The following is a 26,034-nucleotide window of genomic DNA, read 5'->3' as shown; positions in this document are numbered from 1 at the left end:
GACTTAGCATTTGCTTTTGTTTCTTATTTTAGGCAGTTTTTGAGGTGACTGCTACAGAACCCAGTCCACAAAATTTGTTGCAATAATACTGCAGCAGTATTGTATGCGCAACAAAATGATGTTGCTGCAATGCAAATGATCGCCAGTGTTATGTTACGGTGGTGCAACACCGCCCACACTGTACAAATTTTATGGTAAAATTATTGCAACTGTCCATCCGCACTGTCGATGTGTTCGCAGTGTTTCCTCAATGTGATGTGTAAAACACTCCTTTGTCAACATTGCTGCGATGCTCTCTCAACGCAGTATATGTAACCCTGTGTCAGCATCCAGACGTGACATGACAACATTTCATTCAGAACGAACCAACCAAAACGATATTCAGAGGCGGAACATGAAACTAACAAATACATTCCTTTTTCGATCACTGCCATTTTTAATTTCATTCAGTTGGCAACATGCTTTCAACACTGCACTGCACACTATTACCGCAACAGTGTTGCAATATTTTGTGTTGACTAGGGATGCTGTAGCCGTGATAGTTTATTAACCTTTCTGTTTGTATTCCCTTAGTGGGACCAGTGTAATTGGCTGTTTCTCATACATACGTGTTGTAAATATATCTACAGGTGATGGCTCTGTTCCTGAGTCAGGTTCCTCTTTTAGCACGACACCACCTTGCACATCTCCTTTGCAAGTCCCCTCAGTGCCGGACACCCAACAACATCAGTGTGAAAGCAAAGCTTCGAACGTGGACCCCAACTGGCCAGTAAACTTCCAAGTTTGTTGGGAAAGCATGCCACCACAACTAATATCCGCAGTGAAGAAAAAGGAGCGCCCGTCTAGCAGGCTGCGTCGTGAAATGGTCCGTCTGGTAGTTGACCAAGCCAGAACCATGTGTGAGCGCCCACTCAAGAAACACTACGAAATTATTGCAAGACGAATTGTGGGCCAGTATCCAGCATCATTTCAAGATGCCTTTGAAGGCACGGTTGTTGGGACGGGTCACGATTCGCTTCTTAATCAGCTGGTCTTTAGGACCGAAAACTGTGTACGCTTTAAGAACCGTTGCTCTGGTGAGACGACGGATCTGACGAAGAGTGGACGAAAGAAGGCCCGCATGTACGGTTGCTTCAAGGATTCTACCACTGAAAACATTGATGAGGAGTGCTTGGAAGAAAAAAAAGAAACGCTAAAACATTGGTATGTGACGAACACTGGTCAAAAAGATGACATCAAAGCGGAGATGAAGGCGACATACTTGCTGCAACGGAAAATGATCGATTCGAAAATCAAGACCCCCGAACTCCTGTCGGAATGGCCGTACCTCTTCACGCCCGACGGCATGTTCATCCACTTTCACGAGCTTGTTGGCATACACGTCGAGGATGTGCTCCCAGTGTCATTCAAGGAAAAGGGACTGAGCATTTTGAAATTTGCACAACAGTGCGAGAAAAGTGATGTTGCCACGCAAATCCTGGCGGAGCTGGAAGATGCGCCAGGCACAGAACTGCAAAACCAGGCAGTCGCAGTGACCCTTCTCCTGTTACACTACTTAGAGGAAAATGAAGGTGCCGTCTTCATTGTTCGTGGCGTAAGTGGTATATATGTCACATGCTAATGACAGATATGACACCTGCTTCCTCGCTGACATACTGTTACCTATTACTACCTTGTTGCCATAAGTGATGAGAACATGTACCATTTCATTCACATTCGTACCACATGCTTGTACCATACGTTGAGAAATCAACGAATATAATATATATTTTCCCAATACATTACAGGATCCTTGTACTGCCCGTGATGTGGAGCAGTCTGACCTTCCAGCAAGCCCAAGAATTATTGTTATTGGTGAGGTTTCAGAGCTTTCTGGTACATGCATGTGAATTGATAGTCCGGTACCATCGGACCTGCTCGGGTCTTTCAATTTTTGCCGTTGGTGATTATTATATAACAGGTGATTCTGCATGGTGCCCGTCCTCATTCATGTTGAGTGTAGACAAGATTGTTGTCACAGACCTCATCGATGACTTTATCACGGCAATCAGCGTCTGGTTTGCTCTCCACTATGTGCTGAATCTTGTATATGCCCAAGAAAGTCAAGCATTGCTGGAGTTCCTGCAAAGGTGCACATTGTCAGCCATGCATGCTGTTTTTGTATAGCTCTTCATGTCCTCGCAGGACATTTCTCGGGATAAACCCTGACCGAGGTTCAAGAGCAGAGAAGAGGCAGCGCACGCCTGTCAATAAAAAGGTGCTGCGACTCGTCGACAAGCTGTCGCACTTTGAGTGGCATGTTTAACACTTGGTAAGATGAGCATCTTATTTGTTTTCCTCCAGTCTCTTTGCAAACAGTACTATTTTCAGTTTTCCAAGCAAATGCATAAGACTGTTGCATTGCTGATTTGACCTAATGTCACAGCCACTCTGCTGCGTTTTTTCACGGTACGTGCCTCTCTTGTCCTGCCCGAGGGATTATGACGCGTACATGCTGCTTCTCTTCCAGTTTTTTCCACTGTTCCATCAGCGACTGGGCGAACATAGGGCACATGGCCACTCTTATGCTGCGTTTTTTGAAGGTACGTGCCTCTCTTGTCCTGCCCGAGGGATTATGACGCGTACATGCTGCTTCTCTTCCAGTTTTTTCCACTGTTCCATCAGCGACTGGGCGAACATAGGGCACATGGCCACTCTTATGCTGCGTTTTTTGAAGGTACGTGCCTCTCTTGTCCTGCCCGAGGGATTATGACGCGTACATGCTGCTTCTCTTCCAGTTTTTTCCACTGTTCCATCAGCGACTGGGCGAACATAGGGCACATGGCCACTCTTATGCTGCGTTTTTTGAAGGTACGTGCCTCTCTTGTCCTGCCCGAGGGATTATGACGCGTACATGCTGCTTCTCTTCCAGTTTTTTCCACTGTTCCATCAGCGACTGGGCGAACATAGGGCACATGGCCACTCTTATGCTGCGTTTTTTGAAGGTACGTGCCTCTCTTGTCCTGCCCGAGGGATTATGACGCGTACATGCTGCTTCTCTTCCAGTTTTTTCCACTGTTCCATCAGCGACTGGGCGAACATAGGGCACATGGCCACTCTTATGCTGCGTTTTTTGAAGGTACGTGCCTCTCTTGTCCTGCCCGAGGGATTATGACGCGTACATGCTGCTTCTCTTCCAGTTTTTTCCACTGTTCCATCAGCGACTGGGCGAACATAGGGCACATGGCCACTCTTATGCTGCGTTTTTTGAAGGTACGTGCCTCTCTTGTCCTGCCCGAGGGATTATGACGCGTACATGCTGCTTCTCTTCCAGTTTTTTCCACTGTTCCATCAGCGACTGGGCGAACATAGGGCACATGGCCACTCTTATGCTGCGTTTTTTGAAGGTACGTGCCTCTCTTGTCCTGCCCGAGGGATTATGACGCGTACATGCTGCTTCTCTTCCAGTTTTTTCCACTGTTCCATCAGCGACTGGGCGAACATAGGGCACATGGCCACTCTTATGCTGCGTTTTTTGAAGGTACGTGCCTCTCTTGTCCTGCCCGAGGGATTATGACGCGTACATGCTGCTTCTCTTCCAGTTTTTTCCACTGTTCCATCAGCGACTGGGCGAACATAGGGCACATGGCCACTCTTATGCTGCGTTTTTTGAAGGTACGTGCCTCTCTTGTCCTGCCCGAGGGATTATGACGCGTACATGCTGCTTCTCTTCCAGTTTTTTCCACTGTTCCATCAGCGACTGGGCGAACATAGGGCACATGGCCACTCTTATGCTGCGTTTTTTGAAGGTACGTGCCTCTCTTGTCCTGCCCGAGGGATTATGACGCGTACATGCTGCTTCTCTTCCAGTTTTTTCCACTGTTCCATCAGCGACTGGGCGAACATAGGGCACATGGCCACTCTTATGCTGCGTTTTTTGAAGGTACGTGCCTCTCTTGTCCTGCCCGAGGGATTATGACGCGTACATGCTGCTTCTCTTCCAGTTTTTTCCACTGTTCCATCAGCGACTGGGCGAACATAGGGCACATGGCCACTCTTATGCTGCGTTTTTTGAAGGTACGTGCCTCTCTTGTCCTGCCCGAGGGATTATGACGCGTACATGCTGCTTCTCTTCCAGTTTTTTCCACTGTTCCATCAGCGACTGGGCGAACATAGGGCACATGGCCACTCTTATGCTGCGTTTTTTGAAGGTACGTGCCTCTCTTGTCCTGCCCGAGGGATTATGACGCGTACATGCTGCTTCTCTTCCAGTTTTTTCCACTGTTCCATCAGCGACTGGGCGAACATAGGGCACATGGCCACTCTTATGCTGCGTTTTTTGAAGGTACGTGCCTCTCTTGTCCTGCCCGAGGGATTATGACGCGTACATGCTGCTTCTCTTCCAGTTTTTTCCACTGTTCCATCAGCGACTGGGCGAACATAGGGCACATGGCCACCCTTATGCTGCGTTTTTTGATGGTACGTGCCTCTCTTGTCCTGCCCGAGGGATCATGACGCGTACATGCTGCTTCTCTTCCAGTTTTTTCCACTGTTCCATCAGCGACTGGGCGAACATAGGGCACATGGCCACTCTTATGCTGCGTTTTTTGAAGGTACGTGCCTCTCTTGTCCTGCCCGAGGGATTATGACGCGTACATGCTGCTTCTCTTCCAGTTTTTTCCACTGTTCCATCAGCGACTGGGCGAACATAGGGCACATGGCCACCCTTATGCTGCGTTTTTTGATGGTACGTGCCTCTCTTGTCCTGCCCGAGGGATCATGACGCGTACATGCTGCTTCTCTTCCAGTTTTTTCCACTGTTCCATCAGCGACTGGGCGAACATAGGGCACATGGCCACCCTTATGCTGCGTTTTTTGAAGGTACGTGCCTCTCTTGTCCTGCCCGAGGGATTATGACGCGTACATGCTGCTTCTCTTCCAGTTTTTTCCACTGTTCCATCAGCGACTGGGCGAACATAGGGCACATGGCCACCCTTATGCTGCGTTTTTTGATGGTACGTGCCTCTCTTGTCCTGCCCGAGGGATCATGACGCGTACATGCTGCTTCTCTTCCAGTTTTTTCCACTGTTCCATCAGCGACTGGGCGAACATAGGGCACATGGCCACTCTTATGCTGCGTTTTTTGATGGTACGTGCCTCTCTTGTCCTGCCCGAGGGATCATGACGCGTACATGCTGCTTCTCTTCCAGTTTTTTTCACTGTTCCATCAGCGACTGGGCGAACATAGGGCACATGGCCACTCTTATGCTGCGTTTTTTGAAGGTATGTGCCTCTCTTGTCCTGCCCGAGGGATCATGACGCGTACATGCTGCTTCTCTTCCAGTTTTTTCCACTGTTCCATCAGCGACTGGGCGAACATAGGGCACATGGCCACTCTTATGCTGCGTTTTTTGAAGGTACGTGCCTCTCTTGTCCTGCCCGAGGGATTATGACGCGTACATGCTGCTTCTCTTCCAGTTTTTTCCACTGTTCCATCAGCGACTGGGCGAACATAGGGCACATGGCCACTCTTATGCTGCGTTTTTTGAAGGTACGTGCCTCTCTTGTCCTGCCCGAGGGATTATGACGCGTACATGCTGCTTCTCTTCCAGTTTTTTCCACTGTTCCATCAGCGACTGGGCGAACATAGGGCACATGGCCACTCTTATGCTGCGTTTTTTGAAGGTACGTGCCTCTCTTGTCCTGCCCGAGGGATTATGACGCGTACATGCTGCTTCTCTTCCAGTTTTTTCCACTGTTCCATCAGCGACTGGGCGAACATAGGGCACATGGCCACTCTTATGCTGCGTTTTTTGAAGGTACGCGCCTCTCTTGTCCTGCCCGAGGGATTATGACGCGTACATGCTGCTTCTCTTCCAGTTTTTTCCACTGTTCCATCAGCGACTGGGCGAACATAGGGCACATGGCCACTCTTATGCTGCGTTTTTTGAAGGTACGTGCCTCTCTTGTCCTGCCCGAGGGATTATGACGCGTACATGCTGCTTCTCTTCCAGTTTTTTCCACTGTTCCATCAGCGACTGGGCGAACATAGGGCACATGGCCACTCTTATGCTGCGTTTTTTGAAGGTACGTGCCTCTCTTGTCCTGCCCGAGGGATTATGACGCGTACATGCTGCTTCTCTTCCAGTTTTTTCCACTGTTCCATCAGCGACTGGGCGAACATAGGGCACATGGCCACTCTTATGCTGCGTTTTTTGAAGGTACGTGCCTCTCTTGTCCTGCCCGAGGGATTATGACGCGTACATGCTGCTTCTCTTCCAGTTTTTTCCACTGTTCCATCAGCGACTGGGCGAACATAGGGCACATGGCCACTCTTATGCTGCGTTTTTTGAAGGTACGTGCCTCTCTTGTCCTGCCCGAGGGATTATGACGCGTACATGCTGCTTCTCTTCCAGTTTTTTCCACTGTTCCATCAGCGACTGGGCGAACATAGGGCACATGGCCACTCTTATGCTGCGTTTTTTGAAGGTACGTGCCTCTCTTGTCCTGCCCGAGGGATTATGACGCGTACATGCTGCTTCTCTTCCAGTTTTTTCCACTGTTCCATCAGCGACTGGGCGAACATAGGGCACATGGCCACCCTTATGCTGCGTTTTTTGATGGTACGTGCCTCTCTTGTCCTGCCCGAGGGATCATGACGCGTACATGCTGCTTCTCTTCCAGTTTTTTCCACTGTTCCATCAGCGACTGGGCGAACATAGGGCACATGGCCACCCTTATGCTGCGTTTTTTGAAGGTACGTGCCTCTCTTGTCCTGCCCGAGGGATTATGACGCGTACATGCTGCTTCTCTTCCAGTTTTTTCCACTGTTCCATCAGCGACTGGGCGAACATAGGGCACATGGCCACCCTTATGCTGCGTTTTTTGATGGTACGTGCCTCTCTTGTCCTGCCCGAGGGATCATGACGCGTACATGCTGCTTCTCTTCCAGTTTTTTCCACTGTTCCATCAGCGACTGGGCGAACATAGGGCACATGGCCACTCTTATGCTGCGTTTTTTGATGGTACGTGCCTCTCTTGTCCTGCCCGAGGGATCATGACGCGTACATGCTGCTTCTCTTCCAGTTTTTTCCACTGTTCCATCAGCGACTGGGCGAACATAGGGCACATGGCCACTCTTATGCTGCGTTTTTTGAAGGTATGTGCCTCTCTTGTCCTGCCCGAGGGATCATGACGCGTACATGCTGCTTCTCTTCCAGTTTTTTCCACTGTTCCATCAGCGACTGGGCGAACATAGGGCACATGGCCACTCTTATGCTGCGTTTTTTGAAGGTACGTGCCTCTCTTGTCCTGCCCGAGGGATCATGACACATACATGCTGCTTCTCTTCCAGTTTTTTCAACTGTTCCATCAGCGACTGGGCGAACATAGGGCACATGGCCACTCTTATGCTGTGCTAATGGAATGCAAGCGCATCTCACATCCAGACTTTTCCAGGGCTTCCAGAAAACATACATAATCATCATTGCACTCAATAAATATTTAACACAGTAGGTCTGTCTGCTTCATTACTTACATTGCACAGAGACATGTCTCCACGTCTCTGGTATTACACTTAGCTAATTCGAGCTCGCTTGCAGCATGCATTAACATGACCACATGCAGACTACGTATGTTCAAGATGACGCTTCGGCACGATTCATAGTACGTGACACAGAGCATGCATTGCACCATATTTACTACAGCTTGCAACCTGCAGTAAAAATTAAATATGAACAGTATTTTGCCGTAAAATATTACGGCAGATGACAGTTTAAAAAAAACTGGCAAATACCGTCACAAAAAACGGGCAAAATTTAATACGGGCCACCGTAAAAAAAACGGGCAAGAATTGGCAGCATTGCTGCCAGGTATTTGCCCGTTTTTTTACGGTGAAATTTTTAACAGTGTAGGCAATCCCGAAACATGATAAGCCATTCCCAATGCCACTTCGAAGTGGCTGTATGTATGTAACTGTATGGCGATGGTAACTGATCGAAAATGCTTAAAAAGAAAAACGTTGGTGGGTCGGTCGGGTTTCCTCCTCACCTCCTCCCGCACCAGCCTCCTCAGCAGGTGACCCAGCTTACAGTGGTGGAGGAAGACCACGGCTTCCCTGAGTGAGCCATTCTTAGCAGTAGGCGACAGGTTCCCTACATAAAATAATGGGAGAGGCTTGCTATGGGGATTTCTAGGGTTAGGAGAGGGTTGCGCCAACTCCAGGTTGGCGCAGTTTTCGGGTGGCACAGATCATGGCAGGTGTTTTTTTTTTTTCTCGCTGGTTAGTTTCAACACAACTTGCTTGCTCCTATTAATGCATTGCACGGGTGTTCGCAGAGGACACTCAAGTAACCTAGCCAACAATAATTTGACGTTGCGCACGTTTCAATGAATATCTCAAATGAAGTTTCAATGCGCCCTTCGTACGAAAATGTTGGAGCTGATCCCCTAGGGTCATCAAGGTCTGAACAAGTGTAAGGCCAGAGCTCGGGAATCAATGTGGTGGCCCGGAATCAATGACGATGTCTGCGCTCTTGTGGGTGATATTCGGACAGCTATGCTGCATCTGCTGTCACATATGCCGATGGTATACAGCCAGCAACGCAGATAACACCACGACAAAAACTGTAGTGATAAAGAGCACAGCACAGAACTTGTTACTCTGGCCGCCATCCTAATTTCCTTTTCTCAGATACATTCTGAGTCGGAGAGCAACAGACTTTGCTCTTTGTCTGGAACGCGGCCATGCCAGTACGGGACAGCTGTTTCGGCCTTAGTGGGCTTTCATCAGCCATCGCCATGTCTTGTGACGGCACCAGCTCAAATGATGCATGCCTGCGTAGTGAATGCCTGAATGGTACAACGAGAAAACAAAGGGGCCAAAAAGGTGTTGGTTGTCCTGGTATGAGCTGCCCTGGTGTAAACTGTCTTGTTTGTATGAGTTCTCCAGTCAGTTTATGAGTTTTCAATGCCGCGTAAGCTGGGGCTTAAATCAGGGTACCTGAAAAAAGAAAAAAATGGCAAAATAGGATATAGGGTTTGCTCCCCAGTTGTTGCAAGCGATCTCGAAAGAGAAAATGCTCGATTGCTTCGCAAGATATGTCATGTTTAGAAATTCGATACCACTAATTCGTCGATCAGGAGCTGCAGGAGCTCAATTCATGGATCTGGACGGCTAATTAGTAATGTCGAGTTTTCTTTTCGGGCTTTTGTTATTACTGTTTTCAGTATGCACGTACACTTCTGCACTTTCCTATTCGCTACCTGGACAAAGCGTCTTCGAGCTTCGCCGAAGATGCGGACCCACTTGCGTAAACGCCGAAAACAAGAAGCTGTGTCAGGAATCGGTCTCATCGAAACCAATCCTGACGAATAAAAATTATTTGTTATTTACCATTCTGCTCCGCCTCAATGCATTCGTTGACGGTAAGGAGGAGGACAAGGAGGGTGGAAGTGTCGGGTGCGGTAGGTCCCGATCAAGAATATTCCCGGCGAAAACGTCCCCAAAGAAAAGGTAAGTATGAACTCCAGCCAAACCATAGAACCTACGTCATCAAGGTCTTATGACTTCACTCAAGGCCGCAGTCGCTCCGCCCTCATCAGTCAGGTCATGACCTGCAATGGGGGTCGAGTGCTTGGGTGATCAGTGATACAATATCATTGTTAACCAGTGATATCACATCATAGTTAAACCATATCATTGATAACATGAAAAAAGCTAGGAATCCAACCTGTGTCTTGTTAGTTGTCAGTCAGTATTGGGCCATTGGCTCAACATGTACACAGGGGTCAGTATTGAAAATACAATAATGAGGGTGACAAGTCTGAGGGCGTTAAGGCAGATGGCGCCACGCAGTTGCTGTAGTTAAAGATGTGCCACGTCCGCCGAATTTTGCCGCCGCAGCTTTGCCTCGCTATAGTTCCTGTTCAATAGGTGGCACTACCTCCGACGAATTTTAAATTTCCCGCCGCAGATTTTCTTGTCATATGGTCTTGCTTGTGTTTTGCTTGTGTGGTCCGTCGACTTTTGTATATGTTCAACAAATGGCGGTATGCTGAATGGACATCCAGTGGACATATCGTGCTATTGTGATTTTTACATTTCCCGCCCATAGTCTGCTGTTGCAAATGGAGTCATACAAATACATACAAAATACAAATTACATAAATATATTTATTAAACCCAGTGGTGCTGGAAATTGTAATGCCAACTGTGAAGGGGAAAACCCCAGCCGAAAACCCTTCACGATTTGTAACAGAAGAAATACATGGCAATAAAATTCACGTAGTAAAGAATATACGTACTCATTACAGGTATGATGCAATAGCATTGAGCAGGTATCACACAAAGAAAGAATCACAGTATTTTTATTAATATTTGTCGTACACACAAGTTTTCATCGAATCAGAATTAAAATGTGATAGCACATTTAATCAAAGAACATATTTTAATCAATATGATAACAATCAAAATTGCAAGTTTTATTGTAAAAAAAGTCTGATTCCTATACGTGAGCACCCTCATTGTGTCACTATTAATAGTGGGGTAGTTAATAGTAGGATAGTAGTTTAATTTCAATTAAAATTACAAGTGCTGATAGATGTAATTAATTGTGCACAACAGAGACTCTGAAGAACCAGGGGAACACAGAAGGACGACACAAACACAAGAGGATATAAAATCCACAACAAAGGCCACCGCATTTAGTTAAAGAAGAAATCGAATACGATTACAGTCAAACTTACAAGTTTTGTTATCACAAGTCTGAGAAGTGATCACCATTATTGCGACGCTAACAATTTTCTTATTATCATAGTGGGAACTTTCGAGCACAACACGGAACCTGTAAGTTGCATATAATTTGTTCCAACATGATCCAACTTTTAATTAATCAATTTCTTATTAGGAGAATAGTGCAGACGTAAGGAAATAACCAGAAACAACATAACACGATCAACATAAACTGTGAAATATAATAATATGCTCAGCAACTTGTGGAGAAAAGGCTAATTAAGCTATTTTTACTTAGGATAGCTGAATCTAGAAATCACCCGAAAAGGCTGTCGAATACAGTTAATTACGCTTTAAGTAGAAAGGTGCGAAATGGTAGTGAACGTCATTTCTTTAATATATACAGTTAATGGTACAATAACTGATCCCGCAAAAGTTTGTAGAATGTTTAGTGATTTTTTCGCTAGTTTTGTGTAAAATGCTACAGACGTTGACATACCCGATAACAATCAGCCACCTTCAACGCCTACAGAAAATCACCACAGGTTTTATCCACCCCCCACCTGCGTGGTAGAAGTTATCTCCGTGATAAAAGCTCTGAGAAATTGGAGGACAGTGTACTGAAAGACGAGAGCATTAGGGGTGGACGGGTATGTGGTAGGCCTTGGACGGGCTCGGGAAACTAAAGAGCATTGATAAGGCATATACCATCCCAATCAGCACAATGCACTGAAAGTCGAGTGCAATATGGGTGGACGGTATGTGTCTTACCAATGTTCTGTAGTTTCATGAATCTATTCAAGGCCTTTCACCTTCCCGTCCACCCCTATTGCATTCGACTTTCAGTGCATTTTGCTGCTTGGGACCTATGCCTATTGCACTCGACTTTCAGTACTTTGCGGTAAGCCTTAGGTATCTTGTCAATGAAATGTTCCTTGATAGTGTATTTCTTGAGGGACCGAACAGCCAAAGTAATCCCTACTTTTATTAAGGGAAATAGCTCCAATATTTGTAGTTACAACCGGGTATCAATTCTACCATTGTCCAGCAAAGTTTTGAGAAACGTTTTTTTAGTACGACTATACAAGCAAGATGCACCTGATTAGTGCATATCAGTTTGGATTCCAGAAGGGGAGGTCAACCATGCACACTTGCACTAGTCAAGGCAGCTGATAAGATAAAAAACAATAAAAAAAAACTACTATGGGACTCTTCATAGATCAACTGGATAATGCTGATGAGAGGGCTACCCTTAAACCTACTTAAATGCTTATCTCGAGAAGAGGAAGCAGCATGTCGCAGTAGCGGGCCATGAGTCCAGTTGCCTTAAAATGGGACTCCACAACGAAATCACCAAAACGATTTTGAGATAGCCGCAATCCTTGCCGTGTCAGGAACATACGTACGAAATATCGCGTTCCCAAAGTGCACAGATTTTATTCGAACGAATTATTACGCTTCACCTTAGTGAAGCAAGATGGCGCTGAAAGCAACACTACCGACGTCACCCTGCATAGAAGAATGCAAGCCTCGTAGCAGACGACAATGCGGGGTAACGTCACAGTAATTTCCTGCTGGCGAACCGCTGCGCGCTATCCATGTTGGTTTCGGTTTGGTATTGTCATCATTTACAAATTAATTACTGGCACAAAATGAGTGCGAATGTTGGATGCGGTATCGAGACAGCTGTCCGTAATCGGTACGGTTCTCACCTATCCTCTTTTTTTTTTTTCGAATCGTCTCCTTTTAACATCAATACCTGCGTACCTCAGGGATCTGTAGGACAACTGCTGTTCCTCACTCATATAAGTGACCTGCCAAGGTTTCTTGAAGAATCATGCCTGTTATATGCAGATGATAGTAATATCTTCAACCTGCATTACGACTTTTGTTTTGTTTATTATACTCACTTGAGGGCATTATAGAACGGAGTGAGTATTCACAAAATACATGTGTAAATAGTGGCAACGACGCACACAACATTCCGACAAGAAAACACAACACGATAAAAAAATATTGCTGACGCACAGATTAGCGAGCATTGTATTGTAACTTAGTTTGTTGACGATGTGCTGATGAAAGAGAGGAAATCAATGACTACTTGAAGTGTGTCATGGAAGTTTGTGAGACAATGGATTGGGGAAGGAAGTTCCACTCTCTTATGGTGCGGGGAGCAAAGGATGTGTCGTATATTAATGTTTGACAGAGAGGGCTATTTAGTTTGAAGCAATGGTCCAAAGCGTGTTTAAAATTACGACGTAAGTATCCAAGAGCTTGATTGGCAGTGGAAATGATGTGGTTTACATGACACGTCCGTGAGAGGTCGGACAAGAAATGAATTCCTGTATACTTGTAGGTAGGCACATGCAATAGTGGAATGTTATGTAACGTGTAAGCAAAAGTGACGATGTCAAGGTTACGGGAGAAATTCACTACTCTGCATTTGCCTGTGTTCAATGGCATTTGCCATGTAGTACACCAGGTGTTTATTTTGTTAAGGTCGTTCTCCAATGCTACATGGTCGTCCCCCGAAGAAATTCTAGGATATATTACGCAGTGGTCTGCAAACAGTCTTACGTTAGAGGTTAAGGTAGAAGGAAGATCGTTAATATAGACTACAAACAGCAGATGACCAAGGACAGAGCCTTGGGGGACTCCAGAAAACACAATAGAGAGTTCAGACAGGACGTTGTTGACAGGACCAGTCCAGCACCTGCGGGCAGATGTTTAGTGCTGATAACTTTTTTTAACTAAAAGAGAGAGATCTTATCGAAGGCTTTCGAAAAGCCTAAGAAGATAGCGTTTGTCCGGAAACCAGAGTCACTGTTATAAAATGATCATAAGAAAAGAGATCAACGATGAAAGATGAAAGTCACTGAAAAGGTTAGCCAGCTGTAGGGATCGAACCCACATCTTCTGGATTGCCGGTCCAGGGCTCTACCAATTGAGCTAAGCTAACACGCCTCTCCAGCGACTTTCGGGATGCGTCATCTGAAGGGACGACAAACCAGCCACTCACTCTCACTCACCCTCCTTTCACTCTTACATTTTTGCTCACTCATACACACATTCATACGACGGAAATCGACGCAAGCGGCACCTGTTGAACAAGAGATAAACTGATGTTCTGAGGCTGGAACGACATAGAAGGGACAGATACAAACAAAGCCTCAAATTTGAGGCTTTGTTTGTATCTGTCCCTTCTATGTCGTTCCAGCCTCAGAACATCAGTTTATCTCTTGTTAAGAAAAGAGGGCGAGTTGTGTTTCGCAAGAGTGCTGTTTCCTGAAGCCGTGCTGAGATGAGGAGAAAAATGCGTTAGATTCCAGGTATGCCATTAAGTTGGAGTTTTCTAGTAACTTACATCGGATACATGTTAGCGACACAGGTCAGTAGTTTTCAACTCATTACCTTTCTCCATTTTTGAAGATGGGGATTACTTTGTTCAGGTGCCATTCGCGGGGGATTTCTCCCGTTGCGAGCGACTGCGTTAAGATTAGTGTCAGAAAAGAACTACTTATTGTTTTAGTATTTTTGAGTTGATATTGTCTAATCCTGAAGATGAGGCTGTTTTCAAGTCATCGATCAACTTTTCAATGCCGCGAGGGTGCATAGGTGGACAGGTGGACATCTGGTGGGCGGTAAAAAACACCAACAAACGCCTTATCATGAGAGTTATCAAGAGACACCCAAACAGTTTCAATATCACTATGCACTTCAATCAGTGTAGAGCGAAAATAATTCTTTATGGCAATAAGGGCACCGCCTCGGCGGCGGGCTACCCTATCGAGACGATATATCTTGAAACCAGGAATCAGTTCACCGTCTTTCACGCTGGCTGATAACCAAGTTTCAGTTAGAATCACAATATCACCCGTGATGTAGTGTTTATCAGCCTGAGCAAGTAACATCTCGTTTGCGAATAATACTGCGGATCTTAGAAAATAATAACGAAATTCCGCTTGGAGGAGACCTGACTGAAGGCGAGCACTTGTCTGCGGGCACAACATTAACAGAACGTTGAAAAATGTTAGGCTTGTTTAGCTATATGGGACCAGACGGAGAGGCACTATTCTGTATTCGAAAGCAAACACTGCTACGGAAACTCCTCAGAGTCACATAGACACGAGTAACCATCACCTCTTCTTCGTGACCTGACATAGCGGAATCACTTTCAGTTCACTCGTGGGAAGATTTTTTCTGGTCTGTACGTCTTCCGTAACTTAGTTCCGATTAACATCTTCATTGCAGTATACTACGCTCTAGTATATTATCGCATCTGGTATACTTTTGAACTTTATGGTCTGACGTACCTACCATTATTAATCCACTGCTAATAGTGCAAAAACGGGCGCTTAGAGTAATATTGTCCCATGGTCCTCAAGACTCCATCTTTTATGCATTTCGCTCGTTAAACATCCTAGATATCTATACCCTCATTAATTACAAGATTGTCGTTTTCATGCGCTTGCTTTATCACAGTCCCACCAATACACTTTCACTTTGCCGCCATGTACACAAACTACTCCCTCAGGAGTTTGCCTGCAATCGCTGCTCTAACACCAAGAACAAACTATGGCCTCCATTCTCTTATTTACTGTGATTCAAATAATTGGAATAGATTGCCGCTCGATGTTATTACTTGCTATTACTTGCTCTCGCAAATTTAAACTAAGAGCAAAACAATATATTTTCAACAATTAGTGACACGAATACATCGAACATCCAAGCGAGTCCTGCTTCTTACTTATTGCCGTTTGCGTATGCATTCCCTCTTTTCTCTTGGTGTTTTTTTTAGTTTAGTTTAGTGGCTTGTGGAAACCTACGTTCCCACAACCTCGGGGCGTCAGCCCGTCCGTTCAGTGCGCTATGGAACAAGCAGCACAACTAGAAACTCAAACGAACATACCAGGTTTATTCAGGGAAGAGCAAACAAACAGTCCAGCCAACAATCACGCAACGAACTCTCGTTTTTGCCTCCTGCACCGCATTTTATCCTCTATCCCGAGGGGAAACGCTCCTAAACACAACCGGCTCCCACCGGTGCTGCCATCCAGGCTTCCGCTGCAGAACCACGCCACAATTCCTCCCTCCTTAAAAGTCCATCAGGTCGTCGGAAGCGTCGTGGATAGCGTAGTCTGAAGCTTGGGGCACAACTTTGGGGGTCCGGCGGGTGGCGCTCCGACAGCGTGAGTCCTTTGAACGGTGTTGGTGTCTTGGAGAGGTCGTCGCCTCTGAGTAGTCGAGGCTGGTTTTGCCAGCGGGAACGTGAAGCCCAGGAGATTGGTTGGCCATTTGCCACCACCGTCCAGGTGGCGACGGAGTGCTGTTGAGAGTGAGGACCCCGCGAAGGCCGGTCCTGAGGACGGGGAGCGCTAACTTAGCCTTCGCGAGGACGGAAGCGAAAGGGCCTGGCCCGAGTGGCTAGGGGAAGCGCGGGAACCCGAGGTCACCCATTCCGACGCCTCGGTGCTGACTGCGGGAGACGTTGCAGCTGCGGGGGAGAAAAGGGAAACGGTAAGAAGGTGGCCTGAAACCGTGAGCGCCTGAGAAGACACCCCCCTAGAATAGACAGCGGAAAGCTGTGGAACAGAAACCACACTAATAAAGCACTATATCACAAGCACTATGGTTAACGATGGAGATAGTGGCAGCTACGCAGCCTGCGGGGACGCAAGTCGTAGCGACTGGACGCAGGTCCGGGACCGGGATCCGGGTCCAGGTCCTGGAGGGAGGCAGGTTGCAAATCGGGCTCCTCTCCGTCAGGGTCTCGGAAGTGGTAAGACTTCAAGTCCGAGATGTGAACTGGCCCAGTCTCTTCGCCGGTGTCTCGGCGACGAAGCCTGTAAGTGAGGCCGGAGTAGCACGCACTTACCTCGAAGGGGCCATCCTACCTATCTGCGAGTGAAGCTACAAAGCCTCGTGAGGCATCACTTAGCGGGTGAGTCCGTCGAAGGACGAGGTCACCAACGCTATAGGTGAGGTTCCGACGTCCGCGGTTGTACTGGCGAGCCTGGTCCAACCTTGCGACGTCCAGGTTCTCCCGAGCCATCCGGGCTGCATCGTCCAGTCGACTCCGGAGGTCCTCAGCGAACCTTGAATAAGGAGGCCGGGTAGCACCATCCCGGAGGCCCAGGGCATTCTCCACAGGAAAAGGGGCCTCTCGTCCCAAGTTCAGGAACACCGGGGTGAAGCCTGTAGACGTGTTGACTGTCGCACGTGTAGCGAACCCCAGCTCAGCCAGGCGAAGATCCCAATCACGGTGGTGCTGGCTAGTAAAAGCAACCAACATCATTTTCAGGTTCCGATTAACACGTTCGGTAATGTTAGCCTGAGGGTGATACGGGGAAGTCTTCTTATGCTGAATGCCTAAGGCAGCGCAAGAATCTGAGAACACCTTACTTGTAAAGTAGGTTGCTTTGTCGGTGATCAGTTGTGCGGGAAACCCGAACTGGCAAAAATTGTCGAGTAGTTTTTCCCACACTCTCTGGGAAGTCAGTGTCCTGAGAGGAAACAGCTCCCGTGTCGATAAGGGCGATGTAATCGTTATCCAAAATTCAAACGGCGATGTTTGGTTCCTTGTCCTCGATGAAATCTGGGACAGAAAAAGCAAGAGGAGCCAAAGCATCTCTTTGCGTTATCTTACGGCTTGCAAGGCTAGTTTTTGACTGCTCAAGGCCACGGATAGTAACCGTCTGCTCGCTTTCTTCGCAGCTTGCCGACGTCGTTGAGCGAGCATTCATGGACGGCGGCTGCGACCGTTTCCCGATGGCACATTACGGGTGTCGGGTCTTTGTCGTGGGCGTTCCCTACGAAAATGGTCAGGGCTGCCGCAATTCCAACAACCGTTCTGCGCTCGTGGCAGCGGGGGCGCAGGATGGTGCCGCTCCCGCTGCCGTGGGGTTTCGCTAGCTGATAGGCCAGCTCTGAGGTTAGTAGATTTAGAAAACCACTTAGATTTAGAAGTCCACTTTGATTCCCGTGTACTTTCTCGCGTCCACTCAGTGAAAGTTTCTAGGGGTGACACTAAATGAACACCTCACATGGCAACACCATGTAAATGCCTCAAACGAAAAATGCTGGCAGGCCTTCAGGCGCTCTCGAAAGTGGCGTCACTATTTCCTATTAATATTCTTCTTAAAATTTATTATGCACTAGTTCGTTCACATCTGCATTATGCATTGGAAATTTATGGCTTAACTTATCAGAGTGTTCTCCAACCTCTTTTGGTAGTGCAGAAACGCGCCTTGAGAGTAATACTGAGAATAGAACCGGGACAGTCGATTTCCTTTGCATTCCCCACATTATCCATCATGGACATTTTTACGTTACTCAAATACAAGGTGCTACTATTCATGTACCGTACGGTTTATTCAAAGCATACTTCCTGCGTGTTTCAGTTGGAGTATTTTACCTGCTCTTACAGTTTAAGAAGAGATGATATGAATCTCAGAGTGCCACAACAAAGGACTAACGTTGGACAACAAAAGTTGGGGTACAAAGGTTTTCTCTCTTTTTTTTCTTTTTTGTTATTATAGTTTATGTTTACAAACTGGTTATAACCCGGTATGCCCATAAGACGTGCGTTTATTGCTGTGTTCTATCATGTTCGGGACAGCAGCACAGGCTTTGTCCTCGCTGTCCCACACCTATCATGTGTACCTAAAGCTCCAAATAAAAATATTTTGATTTGATTTGATTTCTTGACCGCGACTTCGGGTCGGGACGGGTCTGTCAAGACTCGTTCCTGAGGGATCGTCCTCTGGTCATAGAGGAAGAGATCTAGGGCTCGGTGGGATAAATCCACATTGTATGAATTACGGGGGTCGTCACCCAAATGTATTGCATGCAGCGTTCGGCCGAGGCGGCTCCTCCCGACCACACGCAGCGCGGTTCCAACGCCAGCTCCGGGGGCGGAGGGGGCCGGTACTCGAGCTCAGCCAGGAGGTCACCTTGTATTGAATGAGCCTTCTGGGCCAACGCCTCAAGGGTTTTAAAGCGATGGGTTCTTAAGTAGGGCCAGAAGCGCGGGTGGCACTGACGGATAGCCCGTGCGATGCGCTGCTCTTCCGTAGCATTGGGATCCGCTCTGCTGTACAGATCTTGCAATGCCCGAACGAATTCAGATAAGCTTTACTCAGAATGTTGAGTACGCTTATGCAATTCCTCTAGGACACGATATTCGTAATCCGGGGGAAGAAATTCGTTTTTGAACCGCTTCTGGAAGTCTTGAAAGGACGTAAACACCGATTGCAACCGAAGCCAGCGGGTGGCATCTCCGAGCAAAGCAACCTGCAGGATGCGTTGTGTTACAGCTTCGTCCGAAATTCCCATACCCATCTGATAGGCGGTAAGGTCGTCCAGGAAATCGGCAACAGACTTCTTATCGGTATAACCCGAGAAGGTAGGCACCGGTAAGTTGAGTCGTAGAGGTGCTTGTGCCTGCGGCGGCAAAATCGACCCGGCATCCAGGCGTTGAACCACCAACGAGCACAACTCCGTCATGCGTGACAGGAGTTCTGCCGTTGCGATGGCGTCTGACTGCGGCGTGCGCACCTTCGCTTTGTCAGCCATCAATCCCGAGGGCTCGTCCACCGGATGGGAGCTGAAAAACCCGAAGAAAACACACACGCGCAATCACAAAAAAGAAACAGCAACGAAACACAAACAACAACACGCGAACTAAAACAACTACTATGAATTAACCTAAACACTAGTACAAACTACGCAAGCGAACAGTGCCGCTATTCCCCGCCACGGGACGGACGAGCTCGAACCCCCCCCCCCTTCCCAGTGGGCGCCAGTGAGCGCCAGTTGTGGAAGCCCATGTTTCCACAATCTCTGGGCGTCAGCCCGTCCGTTCCGTACGCAAAGGAACAAGCAGCACAAACGCAGATTCAAACAACCAGCATAGGTTTATTCACCTCTGACAAGAGCACCCAGTCCCCTCCAGGACAAGCAACAGGACAAAGGGAGCGAAGCTAGCAGGAGGAGCTGCTTAAGTAGCAAAAACACCGCCCCTGTGACGGCCGCAGCCGATCTTATCTGATCCTGACTGTCAGGATGTCAAGCAGCGCTCCATACAACATGCCGTAAGGTTTAGCATCAGAACAAGCTGAGGGTGACGAAAAGCAGGTTAGAGGAGGAGCCGGAGAATATGGAACGCTGTTGTAGGGTGGGCATCAAGAATGGTTGAGGTACTCGAAAATCGCTCTAGTGTGACCGTGGGAATATGTCGGATTCATCAACCACGACAACGCTGTGTGCGTCCCCTCGGTGGAAAAACGAGACGTCGGTTAGTGGAAAGAGCGTAGCTACACCAGTATCTGGAAGTTATCTCTCTGGTATCTTTTCACATCAGACTTGAAGTGATCAACCCATATACATAACGTAACCTCCAAAGCCAACAAAACCCTGGATTACCTAAAGCATAATCTTCACGTTTGCGCTTCGCATATACATCAGAGGGCTTTTGAAACATTTGTTAGATCGAAGGTTGAATATGCTAATGCCATTTGGAGTCCCCACCAACATTACCTGATCGCTCCACTAGAGTACATTCAGAATAGAGCTGTCCGCGTCATCTCTTCATCCTACTCGTGGGAGGTTAGCGTCTGTTAGCGCACTTTAATATTCCTCTTCTCTCCATTAGATGTAGAATAGAGTTAGAAGTTAAGTTTGCTTCATAAAACCCCACTCTTGGCAACAAACTACTCTCTTTTCCGGACTACGTTTCCGACCGCATAGACCACACAAAGAACGTTCTGGTCTTCATTTCCATTCGTGCATTTCTACCGGAATCGGAGATTGGAACACCCTTCCAGACCATATTGTGAACCTCTCAGAGAGCTGGCAGTTCCGGAGGTAATTGTGTCGGCTTTTTCTTCAGTGTGATTCTTAGTATTTGTGTAATGTGGTGTTTCTTTTTGTGTAATTCTGTGTCGGTTTATTTCCCACCCCTCATGTAGAGCCATCGGGCATTTGAGGTAACTAATTAAATAAATAAAATAATCAATAAACAAGTGAAGGACGTGTGAATAACAGTTGTGACAGGAATGATAGGGGCATGACAATGAAAACGAAGGAGGATGTCGAGGTGGAGGAAGAGGGAGGATAAATGCGCCTAAGGTGCGTGTGTAGATTAGATTGCTGCTCCCCGGTGTGTTACGTTTTTCATGAAACCTACCCCGACTTCGTCAATGACTTTCAAATTACTAACGTTTATTTTAAGGGGATTTTAGAAGTAGAGTCAAACGAACGAAGTCATATACCTAGCCAGGCTTTTAGGCGTGAATTGTATATTCATTTAAGAATCGCATTGGCGCAAACAGCTGGAGGCAAAAGAAGTTGACGGATGTTTTAACGCACTGTCTTATTGAAGTTACGCAACCCATAACTCGGGAGGAGTCGGCATTTTCTCTTTAACACCAAGAGAGGTAAAAGTTATCAAGTTTGAGAAAGACCTGCACGGAAGAATAGTAACCGTAGGCATAGATAGGCACGTTGCTTAGACTTAAGAATACATACGGGCCAAATAAAGCAAATGAGTCGGGGGAGTTTTATTGAGATGAGCTTCCTTACTGTTTCATTGGAGCTTACAGTTTCATAGTGGACGTGTCTTTGTGTATTCAACTATGATTTTGAAGAGAAAGATATATCATCGGGTGTACACAAAATGTTTCTGGAGCTGCAGTGTTGCCAGAGGCTATAGATGCACAAACATGACACATGGAACTGTCGGAGAGCCGGGGACCCGAAACAGGCCCACGAGAAGCGTGCATTGACATTCAAAGTTCAGGAACATCTGCATCAACTTCAGCAAACCGGCACTGGGTTTCTTCCCGGTGTGATATTTTCTTCTGCCAACGATCACCTGGCACTCCTGATGGAAGTGCGGTGCGAGCCAGTGAGGTACTTCGCGGCAAAATATAATCCTGGGAATGAAGCCTGGTGCTCCCGAAGGATTCACTCCTAACATGTTTCTTCGGCGCAGCCACCAATGCAGACTGTAATGGAAGACGGTAGCAGGATCACTGACCCGTGACCAGGGCGGCTTAGCCTTGCCGGTGGTGCCCGAGAAGTGCCTTGCACTTTAGCCGCGCATTTACTACGAGGCTGCACACTCCCAAACACCCAGCGTGCACATTAGTGCAGTGCTCTCTGCGATGTACCAACGGGTGGGTCGTTCCCAGCACTAAGTTTCGGCCAAGTTCTGAACTCCTTCCTCGTCAATACAGTACCTGTTCTGATGTTGTAAGACTTTTACGACTCCAGCTTCCGAACGCTGACATCTAGTTAGGGGATGTCAGCTATTTTTATACAGCTATCAGGGAGTTGGAGTCCAGTCCACCAGTCCCTTCGGTGCCGACGAAGCTGCCTTCGTCGAATCACTGCGGGCTGGCTAGATGCCCGCCGGGCCAGTCTTCAGTGGAAGTTGGCCCACGCTCTTCTTCCTCTTCATCAGCGATTGCGCCATCTTCTTGTTCACGTACTGACGGTTGCTCGTCTTGAAGGATGTGTGAAACGGTCGACCACTATTTTAGGCATTGCCACGTTCTCATTTTGCGGTGGCATAGGTTAACGCAAGTATTTTAGCTCTCGACTGTCTGTTTGGCCACCGTGTGGTTCCGCGCACTCACTGCAGACAATTGGCTTCGTTAATTACGAAGATAAACACAAATTTGACACAAATTTGTGTTTATTTGAATCCGTTTGAAGACACAAACAAATTTGAATCCCTCGTTGCAGGCTGCTTTCGGTGGCGCAGACTTCGGAGGCACAGCTATATTCCAGGCTGTCAGGACAGGTCTTCGTAGCTAAATCGTCCGCGAAAAAGCATGGTACGGCCTTCGGTAGTGCTCTCGCCGCTGGCTGACGTCTGATCGACTTTCCCGTCACGTTCAGGGTGAGTGGCAAGTCATGTTCTAGCCAGCTTGCTAGGACTCTACTCTCCTCCGTAGCGACTCTCCCGTATTTGATAGTTCTCCTGCTTGATGACAATACACTTGCCATCCTGGAGATTGAGGCGTCCAATCTTGATGACAATATATTAATGGCACATTTTTGGCAATGCAATACAATAGCTGCGGGGGTCGTGGGGGCAGTATCGCGTGTGGTGCAGTTTTCTCTCTAATGGACATTTTAGCTTAAAGATTATCTGGAAATTTTCTCTTAAAAATGTGATTTTGGAGCGCTGTTTCCGGTAAGGTTCGTTCTCAAAAATCTCCGAAATTTGTACTGGCAGCAAGTCCCCACGTATTAAATAGCGCGTGATTATACCAAATCAATGTTATCGGTAATTGATGTTATGGATGTGTCTTCCCAACAGTGATTAACTTCTTGTGGCAAAGGAAGTCTTTCATGCTCGAAAGAATGTTTCATAGAATACTGCGACCGGCAGCAGTTAACTCAGGCGTCGTCGTCGTTATCGCGTTCCGCTAGGGGAGCAGTAGTGACTAAGATTTTATTGTAAACCCGTCCGCCACACCAGCAAAGTCAGATGACTGGCGCTGATGACACGTAGCAGTCGCCGAACCCGAATTTCGCGTTTGCGGTGATCACCGTGGTAACAGTCACAGGCGATAAGAAACAGCAGCAACCATGTTGCGTATACATAAGAAGTATATTCTTGTCCCGTCCTACAGTTGGCAATACAAGAAGAAGAATGAACACATAAGAAGCACTAGTTGATCCTTCTCTTCGTTTTTAGCGCGAGAGCAGTACTATTTTTTAATTCTGATGTGGACAAACTTTCGTTTGTCCCATCCTACAGTTGCAATACGAAGAAGTTGTTGCAACGGGACGTCTTCCCTCCGCGCTCCGGGTTGCTAGATACTCCATTTGGTAAGTTCTTGTTTGTTTGTTTTTGTGAGTTTCTTTCCTTCTCTTTGACATGCTTCCCCCTTTTGAGGGTCTGTTTGACATGCCCGTGGTGTGAGTGGTTTTGGTGTTTGGTCCACTGACCCCAACCAAACGATGGCCAGCAGGCCGCTAGATTTTTCGGTGGGACTGCCCTCTAATATGTCCCGCGTCAACTTCCTGGTTCCCTTAGTGAAGAAAGAGACAAGATCGTGAAAACTATGCGTCATTTGGGCGGAGGCGCATGCACTCCCGTAGTGAAATCGAAGCAGACCACTCAAACAATAAAGGCATTTCGTTCGGTCACTGTCAAAGCGTAGGTGACTGAAATGGTTTCCATGGAATCTAACTTAATCACAGTGACGGTAGTGTCTGTGCCGGTTCCGGTCCTAGATCAGGCTGTGAAGGCGGCGCGTACTGGTTTTGGGCCTGTGACTAAGGTTGAATTAATTAAGGATTGAAACCGGCAACCGTCGAGTTTTGATGAAAATGAAAAGCCCCGTGCCCAATTCCCTCTACCTCAAGCGCGTGTGCTTACGCTGCAATTGCGAAGGGCATTTAAGAAAGATTGTGTCGCATCAGTGTGCGCCGAGATTGGTTATGAGTCGTGTGATGCTCTGGGCAAATGCTGCGGCGGTGACCGCGCCACAGCGACTTGCACTGTCAAGTCATGGGCTTCACGTGTAGTCGGTGATAGTGTGTCGCCGGACGCTCCCGTTGTGCCTGTTCCGGTGGTTGTGGGCGAGCCTGTGCGCTCCGTAGAGTTGGAGTGTACCTCTACCGCACCCTCCCGAGCTACTGGAGCAGACGCTGTAACTGTCGGAGTGGCAGTTCAAGAGGGTACCAGCGGTTGTTCCGCGGCAGTTGCTCGTGCATCTATTCGTGGTTCGGAGTGCGGCAACTGTGATACAACTTGATCGCGTAGACGCGCCACATTCCGTTCTCGCGATATCGGCTTAAGAGTAGGCGACCAGTCTGGCTAGCGCTACTCTGAAACGCTTTCCACTGTTCGGAGTCTCAACTAGCACACCCGACGTCCGATTCAGTTAGAATTTTGTGTGCATGTGCTCTGTTCTCTGCTCTACAACTTTCTCATTCAAATCATTTCCAGTGGTTAAGGCGTCATTCTCGAAATTCCTGACAGCGGTGAATGCGAATTTCCTTTGAATGGATAAACGCACTCGACATAGGCAACGCGTAGAAACTTGGGGCACCTTTCTATCCCTCTCCGTTCCCGAGTTAGGACACCGTGGCAACGGTGGCCCTCTTATACATAGGACCGGGGGCATTTTTCTCGATATCGGGTTTTTGCTGGCGTACAAAGGCGAATGGGGTCTCTTTTTGACGGGGAAAGCGTCCTCTTTCCGATAGTATGACTGACGACTGATGACGTGCGACTTTCCGTTCTCTTGCGATAGTGCGAGGAGCGCCTGAACAGCGTGCATCTTCCTTCCCTTCCACGCCGCCACCAGGCGGGGCTCTGGCGTCGGTTTCACTTGCAAAGTTCGTTGAGGTCAGACGCGTTTGTTCTCGCGTCCGGATTTTCGCGTTTCGTTGTGGCTCTGGGCTCCTCTGGTGCACCGAACTGCTGTGGACGTGTTATTCTGCTTTACAGGTGATGCCTGGACGTGCTTTCTCGTGTGCGTGTTGGAAGATACGTCCAGAAGGCCTTAGATTTGGTGAAGTAAAGGTTAGTTGCGTGCCAGTAGTGTCATGTTTCGTGCTTTTTGTTCAGTACCCTTTCCGGCATGTGGGTTCCTCCTACTTTATGCTTTCAGTGTGAATACTACCCTGGTGATTCCTATTACATTATCTCTATCTGTTAGCTCAGTGTCCCTATTGGTAAACCTCCAACGCTTATCAGGGTGAAGATGTCACATGTGATGCTCCAGTGGCCCTGCTGCTTACGACGAATTTGTGAATTTCGGATGCTTTTCACTGATCGATTTTCGCGAACAACGCAGATGAGCCAGCACACACACGACGTGGGAAAATGAACAGGTACGTGACGGAAATGTTGAAAGACATCAAGTAAGTCGCGTCAAAGTACGTTGCAGAGCTCTTCACTGATTTGTGTTTACTGTGAAACAGATGAGGCATACGCCTCACCCATGCAACTCCGTCAGCTGCTCCACGGCAGTGCAAGCCTTTACAGCTGTGTCCATGAATGTAACAAAATTGTGAATGGTATTAATAAATTAAGGGAAGTAGACGGTATTTTATTGTACTCCTCTCTTATTATCTTTGTTCATTGCATGTGTTTGCATGTATTGCCACAGCCAAATTTCACACGGTGTCCCCATACACGCAGTGTACAGACCATATAGGAGACGCAGGTCCTACATCTCCTATAATACCTATATTGCTCCTATAAAACCTATAACTCCTGTGGTACCTACACCGCTTATAGGTCCTATATCCAATAACATCATTTGAGGGCCTACATATAGGATTTTTCAGTAGGG

The 26,034-nt window shown here is 47.4% G+C and overlaps 1 protein-coding gene and 2 long non-coding RNA genes across 5 annotated transcripts in view; all 3 read left to right on the top strand.

Moving 5' to 3' along the window:
* Positions 1–2,582, top strand: part of LOC135373995 (uncharacterized) — a 109,236-nt gene extending 106,654 nt beyond the window's left edge. For both annotated transcript variants that reach the window (XM_064607016.1, XM_064607017.1), the window contains 6 exons: positions 630–1,594; positions 1,788–1,854; positions 1,961–2,129; positions 2,185–2,311; positions 2,371–2,448; positions 2,510–2,582. In XM_064607016.1, coding sequence (XP_064463086.1) covers positions 630–1,594; positions 1,788–1,854; positions 1,961–2,129; positions 2,185–2,305 — 1,322 coding nt within the window. In that variant the 3' untranslated portion in view covers positions 2,306–2,311; positions 2,371–2,448; positions 2,510–2,582. The remainder of the gene's footprint in view (positions 1–629; positions 1,595–1,787; positions 1,855–1,960; positions 2,130–2,184; positions 2,312–2,370; positions 2,449–2,509) is intronic.
* Positions 2,583–4,256: 1,674 nt separating this feature from the next.
* LOC135373981 (uncharacterized) lies at positions 4,257–5,256 on the top strand. Of its 2 annotated transcripts, XR_010416697.1 has the most exons (8): positions 4,257–4,324; positions 4,386–4,458; positions 4,520–4,592; positions 4,654–4,726; positions 4,788–4,860; positions 4,922–4,994; positions 5,056–5,128; positions 5,190–5,256. It is a non-coding gene; the product is annotated as an uncharacterized LOC135373981 (long non-coding RNA). The 2 variants fall into 2 exon arrangements; XR_010416696.1 differs by lacking the exon at positions 4,520–4,592.
* Positions 5,257–6,400: 1,144 nt separating this feature from the next.
* LOC135373980 (uncharacterized) lies at positions 6,401–7,132 on the top strand. The gene is made up of 5 exons (XR_010416695.1): positions 6,401–6,468; positions 6,530–6,602; positions 6,664–6,736; positions 6,798–6,870; positions 6,932–7,132. It is a non-coding gene; the product is annotated as an uncharacterized LOC135373980 (long non-coding RNA).
* Positions 7,133–26,034: the final 18,902 nt, after the last annotated feature.

This window comes from Ornithodoros turicata, unplaced genomic scaffold, assembly GCF_037126465.1.
Source record: "Ornithodoros turicata isolate Travis unplaced genomic scaffold, ASM3712646v1 Chromosome37, whole genome shotgun sequence".
In the NCBI taxonomy this organism is placed as follows: domain Eukaryota; kingdom Metazoa; phylum Arthropoda; class Arachnida; order Ixodida; family Argasidae; genus Ornithodoros; species Ornithodoros turicata.
This window is presented reverse-complemented; position numbering and strand designations above follow the sequence as displayed.